The sequence below is a fragment of the Drosophila ananassae genome, chromosome 3L, assembly GCF_017639315.1.
Source record: "Drosophila ananassae strain 14024-0371.13 chromosome 3L, ASM1763931v2, whole genome shotgun sequence".
NCBI lineage: Eukaryota > Metazoa > Arthropoda > Insecta > Diptera > Drosophilidae > Drosophila > Drosophila ananassae.
In genome coordinates, this window is record NC_057929.1 from 11,885,505 (window position 1) to 11,899,320 (window position 13,816).

At 55.6% G+C, this 13,816-nt stretch overlaps 3 protein-coding genes and 1 long non-coding RNA gene across 6 annotated transcripts in view; 2 read left to right on the forward strand and 2 right to left on the reverse strand.

Annotated features, from left to right (window-relative positions):
- The window catches only part of LOC6496153, a 40,078-nt gene extending 33,033 nt beyond the window's left edge, over positions 1-7,045 (forward strand). Inside the window, exons 13-14 of the mRNA XM_032451248.2 lie at positions 25-428; positions 5,071-7,045. Of these exons, the coding sequence (XP_032307139.2) occupies positions 25-428; positions 5,071-5,658 (992 nt within the window). The 3' untranslated portion in view covers positions 5,659-7,045. The remainder of the gene's footprint in view (positions 1-24; positions 429-5,070) is intronic.
- The window catches only part of LOC26513938, a 39,364-nt gene that overhangs the window by 2,317 nt on the left and 23,231 nt on the right, over positions 1-13,816 (reverse strand). The gene's annotated exons all lie outside the window — the stretch shown is intronic.
- Positions 7,932-11,838, reverse strand: LOC6494428 (RNA polymerase-associated protein CTR9 homolog). Its single transcript, XM_001960305.4, has 5 exons — positions 11,470-11,838; positions 9,855-11,410; positions 9,598-9,793; positions 9,081-9,538; positions 7,932-9,027 (listed from the first exon to the last, which is right to left on the reverse strand). The coding sequence occupies exons 1-5, from the start codon at positions 11,581-11,583 to the stop codon at positions 8,013-8,015; spliced, it is 3,339 nt and encodes a 1,112-aa protein (XP_001960341.1). The 5' UTR covers positions 11,584-11,838; the 3' UTR covers positions 7,932-8,012.
- LOC6496154 (cuticle protein 16.5) lies at positions 12,602-13,134 on the forward strand. The gene is made up of 2 exons (XM_032451249.1): positions 12,602-12,704; positions 12,762-13,134. The coding sequence occupies exons 1-2, from the start codon at positions 12,699-12,701 to the stop codon at positions 13,023-13,025; spliced, it is 270 nt and encodes an 89-aa protein (XP_032307140.1). The 5' UTR covers positions 12,602-12,698; the 3' UTR covers positions 13,026-13,134.

Genomic DNA, 13,816 nt, shown 5'->3' on the forward strand with positions numbered 1-13,816 from the left:
TTCCCCCTATTTGTCTCATTTAAGCTTCTTCCACGGCAGTTCTGGTGCAGCTCACCCCCCTGCTGGGTGCTCTGCTCGGCGTCATGGTCACTCTCATCCTGGTGGCCATCTGCGTGGTGATCGTTATCAAGTTCCGGAGCAAACGCGGCGGTCGTCGGCACGGAAACGGCGGCGATGCCACCACCACGGAGGCGGACAAGGGCAGTGCGGAGCCCCTGTCCCGCAACATGGGCAGCCACTCCAGCCTCGAGGACAAAAACCCGGATGTGGTGCCGCAGGAGGCCAACAGCGAGGATGAGTTCCATCAGGAGGAGAAGGCCTTCGACAGATTGAATATGGAATCACAGCGGATTCTTTACACCCCACCCACACGCATTACCACCGCCTCTCCGCCGCCCCCTTCGCTGTCCCCCACGTTCGGCAAACAGGTGAGTCAACTGTTCCATTACTGAAATTTCAAGGTCCCATTCCCGCTCTCTGTCTTTCAAAACGACTCGAACATTGTTGCATACTTTAGGGCTTTCGTCTTTTTAATGTCAATATTTGCTATTTTCCATAAAATTCTTGTTTTTGGGGGGATTCCCACTGTCCGAAATGCAGGCCCATATGACCTCTAGGATAGGTATAACTTGGCCAATGTCCATTAGATCCTGTAGCTATAGGCTATAGGCTATATAGGAGCAGGGGAGGATATAGGATCTACGGGCTACAGGAGCCTTCAGGCTTGGGGCTACAGGCTAGGGCTACATGCCCGGGGCTACAGGAGCTACAGGCTACAGGATCTACAGGCTAGGGGCTACAGGATACAGGAACCGGCTACAGGCTCCTGGAACCGGCTAGAGGCTCCTGGAACCGGGCTACAGGCTGCAGGAACGGCTACAGGCTTCTGGAACCGGCTACAGGCTCCTGGAAGCGGGCTACAGGCTGCAGGAACCAGCTACAGGCTCCTGGAAGCGGGCTACAGGCTCCTGGAACCGGCTACAGGCTCCTGGAACCGAGCTACAGGCTGCAGGAACCGGGCTACAGGCTGCAGGAATCGGCTACAGGCTCCTGGAACCAGGCTATAGGCCTCTGGAACCGGCTACAGGCTCCTGGGAGCGGGCTACATGCTCCTGGAACCGGCTACAGGCTCCTGGAAGCGGGCTACAGGCTGCAGGAACCAGCTACAGGCTCCTGGAAGCGGGCTACAGGCTGCAGGAACCGACTACAGGCTCCTGGAACCGGCTACAGGCTCCTGGAACCGAGCTACAGGCTGCAGGAACCGGGCTACAGGCTGCAGGAATCGGCTACAGGCTCCTGGAACCAGGCTATAGGCCTCTGGAACCGGCTACAGGCTCCTGGGAGCGGGCTACATGCTCCTGGAACCGGCTACAGGCTCCTGGAAGCGGGCTACAGGCTGCAGGAACCAGCTACAGGCTCCTGGAAGTGGCCTACAGGCTGCAGGAACCGGTCTACAGACTCCTGGAACCAGGCTACAGGCCCCTGGAACCGCCTACAGGCTCCGGGAAGCGGGCTACAGGCTGCAGGAACCGGCTAGAGGCTCCTGGAACCGGGCTACAGGCTGTAGGAACCGGCTACAGGCTCCTGGAAGTGGGCTACAGCCTGCAGGAACCGGCTACAGGCTCCTGGAAGTGGGCTACAGGCTCCTGGAAGTGGGCTACAGGCTCCTGGAAGCGGGCTACAGGCTGCAGGATCCGGCTACAGGCTCCTGGAAGCGGGCTACAGGCTCCTGGAACCGGCTACAGGCTCCTGGAAGCGGGCTACAGGCTCCTGGAACCGGCTACAGGCTGCAGGAACCGGCTACAGGCTCCTGGAAGCGGGCTACAGGCTCCTGGAAGCGGGCTACAGGATCCTGGAAACGGTTACAGGCTCCTGGAAGTCGGCTACAGGCTCCTGGAAGTGGGCTACAGGCTCCTGGAACCGGCTACAGGCTCCTGCAACCGGCTGCAGGCTCCTGGAACCGGCTACAGGCTCCTGGGAGCGGGCTACAGGCTGCAGGAACCGGCTACAGGCTCCTGGAACCGGCTACAGGCTCCTGGGAGCGGGATACAGGCTGCAAGAACCGGCTACAGGCTCCTGGGAGCGGGCTACAGGCTGCAGGAACCGGCTACAGGCTCCTGGAACCGGGCTACAGGCTTCTGGAACCGGGTTGCAGGCTCCTGGAACCGGCTACAAGCTCCTGGGAGCGGGCTTCAGGCTCCTGGAAGCGGGCTACAGGCTGCAGGAACCGGCTACAGGCTCCTGAAAGCGGGCTACAGGCTCCTGGAACCGGCTACAGGCTCCTGGAAGCGGGCTACAGGCTCCTGGAACCGGCTACAGGCTGCAGGAACCGGCTACAGGCTCCTGGAAGCGGGCTACAGGCTCCTGGAAGCGGGCTACAGGCTCCTGGAAACGGTTACAGGCTCCTGGAAGTCGGCTACAGGCTCCTGGAAGTGGGCTACAGGCTCCTGGAACCGGCTACAGGCTCCTGGAACCGGCTACAGGCTCCTGGAACCGAGCTACAGGCTGCAGGAACCGGGCTACAGGCTGCAGGAACCGGTCTACAGACTCCTGGAACCAGGCTACAGGCCCCTGAAACCGCCTACAGGCTCCGGGAAGCGGGCTACAGGCTGCAGGAACCAGCTAGAGGCTCCTGGAACCGGGCTACAGGCTGTAGGAACCGGCTACAGGCTCCTGGAAGTGGGCTACAGCCTGCAGGAACCGGCTACAGGCTCCTGGAAGTGGGCTACAGGCTCCTGGAAGTGGGCTACAGGCTCCTGGAAGCGGGCTACAGGCTCCTGGAACCGGCTACAGGCTCCTGGAACCGGGCTACAGGCTACTGGAACCGGGCTACAGGCTCCTGGGAGCTGTACCCGGTTTCAGGAGCCTATAGCCGGTTCCAGTAGCCTGTAGCCGGTTCCAGGAGCCTGTAGCCCGGTTCCAGCAGCCTGTAGCCGGTTCCAGGAGCCTGTAGCCCGGTTCCAGGAGCCTGTAGCCCGCTTCCAGGAGCCTATAGCCGGTTCCAGGAGCCTGTAGCCCGGTTCCAGGAGCCTGTAGCCGGTTCCAGGAGCCTGTAGCCCGCTTCCAGGAGCCTGTAGCCCGCTCCCAGGAGCCTGTAGCCCGCTTCCAGGAGCCTGTAGCCCGCTTCCAGGAGCCTGTAGCCGGTTCCAGGAGCCTGTAGCCCTGTTTCAGGAGCCTGTAGCCCGCTTCCAGGAGCCTGTACCCGGTTCCAGGAGCCTGTAGCCGGTTCCAGGAGCCTGTAGCCCGCTTCCAGGAGCCTGTAGCCCGCTCCCAGGAGCCTGTAGCCCGCTTCCAGGAGCCTGTAGCCCGCTTCCAGGAGCCTGTAGCCGGTTCCTGCAGCCTGTAGCCCGCTCCCAGGAGCCTGTAGCCCGCTTCCAGGAGCCTGTACCCGGTTCCAGGAGCCTGTAGCCGGTTCCAGGAGCCTGTAGCTCGCTTCCAGGAGCCTGTAGCCGGTTCCTGCAGCCTGTAGCCCGCTCCCAGGAGCCTGTAGCCGGTTCCTGCAGCCTGTAGCCCGATTCCAGGAGCCTGTAGCCGGTTCCTTCAGCCTGTAGCCGGTTCCAGGAGCCTGTAGCCCGGTTCCTGCAGCCTGTAGCCGGTTCCTGCAGCCTGTTGCCCGGTTCCAGGAGCCTGTAGCCGGTTCCTGCAGCCTGTAGCCCGCTCCCAGGAGCCTGTAGCCGGTTCCTGCAGCCTGTAGCCGGTTCCAGGAGCCTGTAGCCCGGTTCCAGGAGCCTGTAGCCGGTTCCAGGAGCCTGTAGCCCACTTCCAGGAGCCTGTAGCCGGTTCCTGCAGCCTGTAGCCCACTTCCAGGAGCCTGTAGCCGACTTCCAGGAGCCTGTAACCGTTTCCAGGAGCCTGTAGCCGATTCCTGCAGCCTGTAGCCCGGTTCCAGGAGCCTGTAGCCCGGTTCCGGGAGCCTGTGGCCCGGTTCCAGGAGCCTGTAGCCCGGTTCCAGGAGCCTGTAGCCCGGTTCCTGCAGCCTGTAGCCCGGTTCCAGGAGCCTGTAGCCGGTTCCAGGAGTCTTTAGCCCGCTTCCAGGAGCCTGTAGCCGGGTCCAGGAGCCTGTAGCCCGGTTCCAGGAACCTGTAGCCGGTTCCAGGAACCTGTAGCCGGTTCCTAGAGTCTGTGGTCAGTTTTAGGAGCCTGTACCCGGTACCAGGAGCCTGTAGCCCGGTTCCAGGAGCCTGTAGCCCGCTTCCAGGAGCCTGTAGCCCGGTTCCAGGAGCCTTTATCCCGGTTCCAGGAGCCTGTAGCTGGTTCCTGGAGCCTGTAGCCGGTTCCTGTACCCTGCAGCCCCTAGCCTGTATGCTGTAGGTCCTGTAGCCCCTAGCCTGTGTCCTATAGCTGCTGTAGCCCCTAGTCTGTAGCTCCAAGCCCGTATCCCGTACGCTTAGCATGTACGCTGTAGCCCTAACGCCATAGCCTTAAACCCCTACCTTATGCCCATAGTCTGTTGCCTTTTAAACCGTATAGCGTAATCCCTAGACTGTATGGCGTAGTCCGTATAGCGTAAGCCGTGAGTCCGTCATGGGGCTTATAACTTTGCTGAATTTATTCTTCGTCATTGCCAATAAGCCAAAAACGAACAAATTGTAGGAATGTACTCGTCCGAATAATGGCATCAAGTGCCTTGTCTATCCGGCCCTAACTGAATCAGCTTTGTTCAAAATTTCATCATTGGTTGGATAGTTTTTTCTCAAATACCGAAGAGCCAAATGCTTTTGTTTTCGTCATCTGCAGGACCAGTTGATGTTTGGCATTTTGTTTAGTTGGACTTTTAGTAAATTGTTCCTGCTCTGTCCCGACCACCCAGCTGGCAGAGTTGCTAACAAGCTCATTAGAAGTTCCTGGTGTTTGTACGGGTCAGTGGAAAACTTTTCGATTAGAAAATGTTTTCGTCAGCATTCTGTCATAAGGGTTTAAATATTTTGTCAAAAACGGGAGAGGAAATTACTTCAACTTTAATTAACATTTTGGGAACGGACCAGAGCCCTAATTGGACATAACTTTAATCTTAATTTTCAGTGGAAATGAGAAAGATAGTTATTCTCTATTATTTTTGTTTCGTTGCAGTATGGTGAGCTGTCCCTGACCACGAACCCCGCCTTTAGCCTGTACAACACGCCGCAGCGTGCCCCAGCCGTGCAACGCCCCATTTACACTGCCCCGCCGCCCCTGCTATCCACAAGGACTCCCCCCAACATCTACACCCGCATCCCGGGTCGAGGAGGAAGCGGTGGAGCTGGTGGTGCAGTCGGAGGAGGACCCGGCGGCTACCATCTGCCCGCCTACGAGACCAGGACCTCGCCCACTTCCCCCTATGGATCCACCACCACCTGCACGATGCCTCTGCTGGGCGGTCAGTCAAACGGATCGCTGCAGACCAACGGCAGCGGGCTGGGCGTGGGAGGGGGAATGGTGGGCGCCTGCAACACACTGCCGCACCCGGGCAGCAGCCTGCATGTGGGCGGAATCTCGGCCGCCCTAACGAGCTCGGTGACCAGCGGAAATATCACCATCGGAGCGGCCCAGTCGCTGCTCACCTCGCCCCGCTCCCAGACGGCCACCTACAGCACCACCCTGGGGGCCGGCGGTGCCGGAGTGCAGTCGCCCCTGCTCCTGAGCGGCGGCGGCGGGAACTACGAGACGGTGAGCTCCTGAGAGTTAGCCAAAGAGGACATCAAGTGTCAGATCGTGTGCATTGGGGGGAGCAGTACGTGCACCACCACCACGCTGGGCGCCGAGCGCACCACCATTGTCTAAGAAGTGAACGAGGCGATCGGAGAGGAGCGATCGCAGAGGAAACCAATCCCAAAATCTGTATTATAGTAACGTAGGTGGGCTGCCGCAAGAACTCGATAAGACTTCCACACAAAACAAAGAAAAGCTTGGCGGGCAGCTGGAGAGGTGTATTAAGAATCGATTATAGATATAGTCTACCTTTAACGGATAATATAGCACTGTTTTCGAACCCGACTAAACCACAAAACGAGAAGGCATTTACTTAGAATCTAATATCTTTGTGCGCAAAGGAAAGCGGAGTACTTCAGTGAAAATAAAGAGCTATGCTTGTGAAATAACAGAAAACAGAACAGAAACAGAAATCGAAAACTAGTTGAATCTTCAGACTAAGAGATTAGTGAATCGAACTAGCTAGCCTAAGCCATAGATGTGTATATATGTAACTTAATATGTTAACTTAATTTAGGATCAGGTCAGCTAACACTTAATCTAGTTACAACTTAGCCCCTAACGTAGCTTAAACTAAATTGAACCTAGTTAGTCACATTGCGAATCTACGAAAAGACTATCCCCCGATCATATACGCATATGATAAATAACAGAATTTAATGGCATATCTCTATATCGACATAACACATATAGCACAACTCGACAGCAAGGATCCAGCAAGGAAATAGGCGCAAACTATATATGCATATATATATTATATAATATATAACAAGTACGATACGATACCATACGATACGACGTGTCATCAAATGAAATTTATACTTGTACGTGTACGCATCAATCATATTCTGTTAAATGTGAAATGAGATTTTATAAGTATCTGTTGTCGAATCTTTATCAAGTCTATATATTACGAATATATCTGTATGTAACCATGACAGGAGCGCAGCGTTCAGTCTCAGCAGCGTCTCTGCCACCAACTGCCCAAAGAGAAACCACTTTCCAGTTCAACTTATGGCTTAAGGACTTTCCCCGTACTAGCAGACTTCGATCCCCAACTCCCACCACCGGCAACCCAACACGCAAAGTGCTTCTTCAACGACAAAATCAAATGAATTGTGACTCGAATTATAAATTGTACGAAAGAAACAAATTAGTTTTGGTTTAGACTAGCCGCTAAGATCTACTCATACGAAAGGTATATATTTTCTCGATTAACTAGCCCTTGTTCCCGAGCGAGGAGAGTATTTATTTTGTGTGCGAGCAACACTACTTTAGTTAGTCCCTTTGATGTAAAGAGTTAATCCTGCTAAGGAGCAGAAACAAGCGAAAAATAAAGAAGAAAATGTGTATAAAATTGGTGCGTTTTGAAATATTAAACTAAGCGTAAGCTATTTTGCAGGACGTTAGAGCTCACAGGTACTTTTCGTGACGAGTCCTGGCTCCTCAGTGGTAAGTGGTTAGCTCATTGTCCTCAGATTTATTTCGGAATGTTTTTCATAATTCCTGGTCCTGGAACGAGGAGGGGCGCCCTGCCCGGGCAGCCGGACAGAATATACAGACACCCGTAACAAGCCCATTTCACCACAGGACATGAGTTCGTGTACGCATATTTGTCCTTTTGGCATGACACGCAATACACTTTTGGAATTAATTAACGTCACCCAGAGCCCCAGAAACGCACCAGGACCAGGCGGCCCACCACCCAGACCCCAGACCCCATCCCATACCCAGACCCACACCAGACACCATCAAACCGCCTGAAAACCCACCGAAAACAAAGCAGCGACATGTGTGAGTGGCCGTGGAGTGGTGCCAGATGTATGTACGACTGCCGAGGCATGGGGGGACATGTGTGGTGTGCCTGTTTGTTTGTCCACATCCTGCGGCGAAACTTGTCAAAGACTAATTTCGTGTCTCAGCTCATAAATTGATATTAATGAGCCGCCGTCCTGCCGTCCTGCCGTCCCGCCCACCCACGGCTCATTTTTCGCGTTTGCCTAACGAATATTTAACTTTCGGTTGCTCCGCCCGTTCGGTTCGTTAGATTCCTGACAGTTACAAAGTGGCAGTCAAGTAGACGCGTAATTCCAGCAGGACACCCAGGGCAGCTCCTCTCCCGACACGAGTCGGCATTCAAATGAACATGCCCCATCTCGCTGCCCCCCGGGAGGGCAGTGCGCTTCCTCGACTCCCCCGGGAGCCCCCGACACCCCATCAGCCGCAGAGGCAAACTTCATGAATTTCTCAACTATGTGCTCATCACACAGAAGCCCACTTGACGTTTAATCAAGTTAGCGAACGAACAGGTTAGCAGCCACAGCCTACTTGGGTTTCGTCTCCATCTTTTTCTTCAGGGTCTCCATGTACTCGGTTATCATGTCAGAGGCCTCTGCTTCGGCGCCGTTGAGCTCCCCGCTCTCCCGAGCAGCCATGAAGTTGTCCATCTCCAGCTGACGGCGCTCGCTGATCTCCTTGAGGCGGTCCACCAGCTGCCCGGGCTGCTCCAGGTGCTCTTGGGCCACCAAGAACTCCACAGATGCTTCCGGCTTGGAATGCTGCTTCCTCTCGTTTTCCAGGTTGAGTTCCAGGTCTAACTCCATCTCGGTTCCATCGTCACAAGCAGGATTGAGATCCTCTTCGTTGGCCACCTCGGGAATCGCCTCTGGAGTCTTTTGGCCATCCTGCTCGGCATCCATGTCACTCTCATCGGAGTCCGAGAAGACCTTTGGCCGCTTCTTGGACTTGTGACCTTCGAAGCCAATGTCGCTGTCCTCGCTGGAGGTGTCGATGAACTCCCTGCTCTTGAACCTCGCGGGCTGTTCTGACGCTTCGTTGTCGCTGGACTGGACCGCTTTGCGTTTCCTTGAGGACTTTGTGTCCTTGATGGGAGGCGGTTTGCGCGACTTCCTCTGGCCCTCTGGAGAATCTCCATCCAGATCCTCGTCATCCAGGTCATCCCGCTGGTTCTTCTTTCCGCGCCCTTTACCCGCGCCCTTCTTCGATGGCTTCTTCCCTGGCCTGGGTTCGGGAGCTGTCTTCGTGAATATCTTCTTCGTCCGTTCGAGGATCTCCAGCCTCTTCGCCAGCTGGTCTTCGCGGAGCTTCCGCTTCTCCTCCTCCTCCTGCAAGCGCTGCTGCTCCAGTTGCTTCTGGCGCTCCTCGTAGCGCTGCGTCTGCAGTCTGATGCGATCCTCGTCCAGGTCGTCCAGCTGGCGCACGCGGCGCAGCTCCATCGGCAAGTTGGCCAGCAGGCTCTCGCACTTCTTGGCCTGCCTGGCAGCCGCCCTCAGGGAGACGTCGGTTTGGAGTAAGGAGGTTGAAAGGTAATCGAAGTAGCTAAAGAGGAAGGTTAGTGTTCATATTTCGACCCAAGTTGGAGAAGAGCCCACCTGTAAGAGACCTTTAATTCTAACTCAGCTCTAACGAGTTCAGTTAGTTCGGGTCGGGGGGCTTGGAAGATCAGCTCGGAGTCACTTTTGATGGCCAGGCCGAGGTTGTACATCACCACGGGGTTCTCCGGCGCCACGTGGCGGGCTTTCAGAAGCCACATCTTGGCCTCGCGGGCCTTGCCCTCCATGTACAGGGACTTGGCCAGAGGCACTATGGTCTCCACGCAGTTGTGGGGCAGGAACTCCTCCAGGCACTGTTTGTAGGTTTGGCTGGCCTGCTTGTACTGGCCCTTCGCGAGGGCCGTGTGGGCGAAGTTCAGAATGGCCGGCGGGCACTCCCTGCCAGCTTCCACGATTTGCTGGAAGGTGGCCTCGGCTTCGGAGGAGAACTCGCGGCCGCTTAACGCCACGCCGATTCCGTTGGACGCCCACAAGTTCCGGGGGTTGTGCTCGAGGGCCTACACACAGGACAGAAGCTAGAGGAGTCTTTGGAACCGAAGGGGAAATAGAGTCTTACTTTCTTGAAGAACTGCAAGGCCTTCTCCAGGTGCTTCTTCGCGTAGTACCTGTCCCCGTTGTCGAGGCACTTTCGGAGGTCGTGCAGGCACACATTGCCCATGGCCACCAGGCCGTACGAGTCCTGGATCACGCTGAAGTTGTACATGGCCTGGCTGGCGAGTCCCAGCTTCAGGTAGCAGCTGCCCAGATAGGATCTAACCAGACAGGACAGTAAAATGAATCAATAGTTATGGATAACCCCGCTTCCGAACCCACCTGGCTGGCAGGTTTTCGTTGTCCACTTTAAGGACGTCTTTGAAGTACTCGGTGGCAATGGACATCTTGTTCTGCCGCAGGGCCATGGCGCCGAGCCGCAAGTAGCAGTCGTAGTAGCTGGGGTACTCGTCCAGTATCACCTTGTAGGCTATTTCGGCCAAGTCGCACCTGTGCAGGTCCTCCAGAATCCTGCAGCGATTGAAGCGCAAGGTCAACAGATTCGTCTGCCGGTGCTCGTCCCCAGCCCTGTCGCTCCTGGCCAGGGCCTCGTCGATGGTGGCGAGGGCCTGCTGCGGCATCTTGGCCAGCTGCTGGGTGGCTGCCAGATTGTTGACCCACTCGACGGGCACCTCTCGACCCGATTTCTCGCAAATGGCCATGGCCTTTTGGTAGGAATCGATGGCCTGGCCCCACAGCCCTTTGTGCTCGTAGCCGAAGGCCAGAGCCAGCCAGCAGTTGCAGTCCTGGCGCCCGAGGGGGCTCTCCACCACCTTGCCCAGCATCTCCACGGCCTGGTCCACCTGCCCGGCCGCCCTCTCCGCCAAGTAGATCTTCGACAGCAGTACCAGCCCGGTGTGCTCTTTGGGCAACACCTTCAGCAGCGTTTCCAGGCAGCCCTTGGCCTCGTTCCGTTCCCCGCGCCGCAGGTACATCTGGGCCAGGCCCAGCTGGGACAGGACATAGCCCTCGGGGGCCAGTTTCACGGACAGCGCGTAAAACTCCTTGGCCTTGTCGAACTGGCGGGTGGCGTGGAAGCTCCTGGCAATCAGCAGGCAGTTCTCCGACTGCAGCTGCGGTATGTCCGTCAGGAGGTAGGCGTTCCCAGCCAGAGACCACACCTGCTCGTGGTCGCCGGCGTAGTAGTAGTGGCTGGCCAGGATGCCCAGGACGACTGGGTGGCGGTGGTTCAGCTCGAAGGCGGCGCACAGCAGGTTGATGGCCTCGACATGGGTGTCCTTGTTGCACTGGTTCAGCTTGAGGAGCGCCATGCCCAGCAGGGCGTTCTGGCTGCGACCGTTGTTCTCCAGGGCCAGCTCGAAGCAGCGCCGGGCACTGTCCATCTCGCCCATCTTCAGGAAACAGTGGGCGATGGCCACCCGGACGTCGCCCGGGCCGCGGGGCTGGTGCATCAGCACGCTCTTGAAGAATCCGAGGGCCGCCAGGTAGTCGTGGCGCGCGTAGGCCAGGCACCCGCGTCCAATCAGCGCCAGGACATTGCTCGACGACTGCCGGAGGACGTTGACAAAGAGACCGTCGGCCTCGGCAGCCCGCACGGCGGTCAGCATGAAGGCGTAGCCCTTGGTCACCAGGACAGTGCGCTCCTGGACCCGCTGCATGCCGTCCAGCACCCGGAAGATGTTGGTCAGCTTGGCCATCAGCACGGCCCGCCGGTTGCCCAGCTCCTTGTAGGCCTGCCTGGTAGTGCCGGCCACCAGGACGGCGTAGGCCCTGGCCAGGTCATCCCGGTAGGAGGAGGAGGACTTGAGGCACCGCGAGATGGCTGCCTCCAGCACCTGGACGAAGTTCTCAAACTGTCCGTTCGAGTAGTAGCTGAGCTGCGAGGCTGCGATTAGTACGACTGTCGAAAGTTGTGGAAATGGAGACTAGAACCTACTGCGTGGTTGATCCAGTGCCGCAAGGGATAGCGCTCGATGGCGAGCTTGCTCACCGCATCCTGCGCTTCGTTATTCTTCGCCAAGGCTTGATTTTCATTTTTTGTGAACACCATTTTACTTTTCAAGGTTTTTCTTTTACTTTTGGAAACTTTTAAAGGTTTTTTTTTTAAATTTGTTTGGTTTTGAACAGGTTTTATTTTATTTTAAGCACAATTTTCAGTTCTTTACTGGCTGGGGTAATCGAACAGAATGAAAGAAAATCCCTGAACCCAGACTGACGGAAAGGCTTCAGGGTTGGAGCAAACTTTTTCCAAAGCATGTGTTGTGAAGAGCAATATTATTCTCCAGCAGTGTTGGAAAAGCATATTTACTAACAGTAAGTTTGGAACAAATATGTGAAACAAAGGCCGGATTGACAAAAATGTGGATAATCGATTGTCAGTGCTTTGAATGGTCAAACCTTCTCCGAAACAATGAATTTTGGACCAAAAACCTTCATGTCATATTTTTATGATGTTATTTATTTATTTCAGATGATATTTGTTTAAAATCCAATTCTAACAGGTAAGTTATGTAAAACTAGAAGAAAGGGCCTTCGACTGCAATTATTATTCTATTAAGAGACCATGGATGGATAAAACCATCATAATTCCAAGTAACTCCCACACTCTCTTCCCCATTTTCTATTTTTAAACATTTTCAATATCAATGCCAAGGGCCCAGTTGAAAGACCCACTTTGGGGCGCAGATGATTACAATGACTGGTGGCCCCACTTGCGTTTTCAACTCGAGTGTAATTGCTTCATGATTCCGCTTTGGATCGATTTTCGTTTGTGCGATTATCGGAGCTTTTGGCTGCCAACTACCAACTACCGGCTACCGTCTACCGTCTCCCAGTTACCAGAGTTTTTTGCTTGTCACCCAACTTGACCCAAAGGTGCGGACAAACACAGAGCTCTCATTACTGTCAGTCCATCGCCGCCTCCCTCCCCTGGCCAATTGCGGGTTTGTTGTCAAAGTGTAAAAATAAACAAACACCGGGGGACAATGCTAATCCATTCGATATGGTCCGCTCGGATTAGCTCCCAGCTCCACATCCGCAATTGGGCAGAACTCGTTCTGCAACTCCGGGTATAAATACTGGGGGTCTGGGCGGAGAACAGCATCAGTCAGCGCACTACCAGTCCTCGAGAACACTCGTCTCCTCCAAATCCCAACCAAAATCAAAATGAAAGTGAGTGCATCCGACCTCCGATAGAGGGAATAGGTTTGACCCTTCTCCTCCTTCCAGTTCCTCGTCTGCTTGGCCCTCTTCATCGCCGCCGCCCAGGCCCACGTTGTGGCTCCAGTGACCACCTACGCCGCTGCTCCGGCCCTGACCTACGCCGCCGCCGCTCCAGTGACCACCTACGCCGCCGCCCTGCCCCGCGCCTACTCCGCCTACGCCGCTCCCTCCGTCTACTCCGCCCCCTCGGTCTACTCCGCCTCCTACGTGGCGCCCTCCGTCTACTCGGCCTACGCCGCCCCTGTCGTCTCCACCCTGCTGAAGAAGTAGATGTCCTGGATCAATCGCAGCAGTGTCCGCCTTGTCAACGATTCCCGATGCCGAGAAACTAAAAATATGTCTGGTCCGAGGCCAGTACAATAAAAACTACTAAACACCAGCCATACCTAGTAGCCTTTCTTCCGGAGCCACCAGTTGGGAGCGGGGACAGTGGGAGGGCCAACCCTTCTTAAGCCAATTTATACCTTTTCGGGCCAGCTCCCTTGGCCAACCGCACCTCCGACCCCGGAATACGGCTTACGGTTAATTCGTCGGCATAAATATTTTATTTAAAGCTAACTAGCTGGCCTGGCCCGGTCAGGAGCCCGAGCCTGGCATGTGGCTCGGATGATGGCAACCGCATGCTCGTTAATGTTATGCAAATAAATTACGACTCGACAGAGCTAGGACTTGTGTCAGGCCCAGGCACGTGGCCAACACACACACACACACACACCTAGGCGGCCGGGATCAAATCTACAACATGCATGTGGCGTGTGTGCACATGGCACATAATCCCCAACATAGGCGGCGCATAAACATGGACCAGGACAGGACTTGGCCAACAACTCCAGGAGCTGGCTGAGTAAGTGGGTTTATTGATTGCTTCGCCAAGCACTCGGCCTGCTCCCCCCTTCGATCAACTTCCGGCAGACGATTATGCAGAACAACAAAACTTTTTCCCGCTACATTTCCGGCGAAGGAAAAAAGGAGCCAACTTTGGCCTAAATCACTTAGACCTCGGCCAAAAACAAGTGTCGGCGTGTCGGAAAATCAAAAATCGTAGTGAGTCTGAGAGTGGG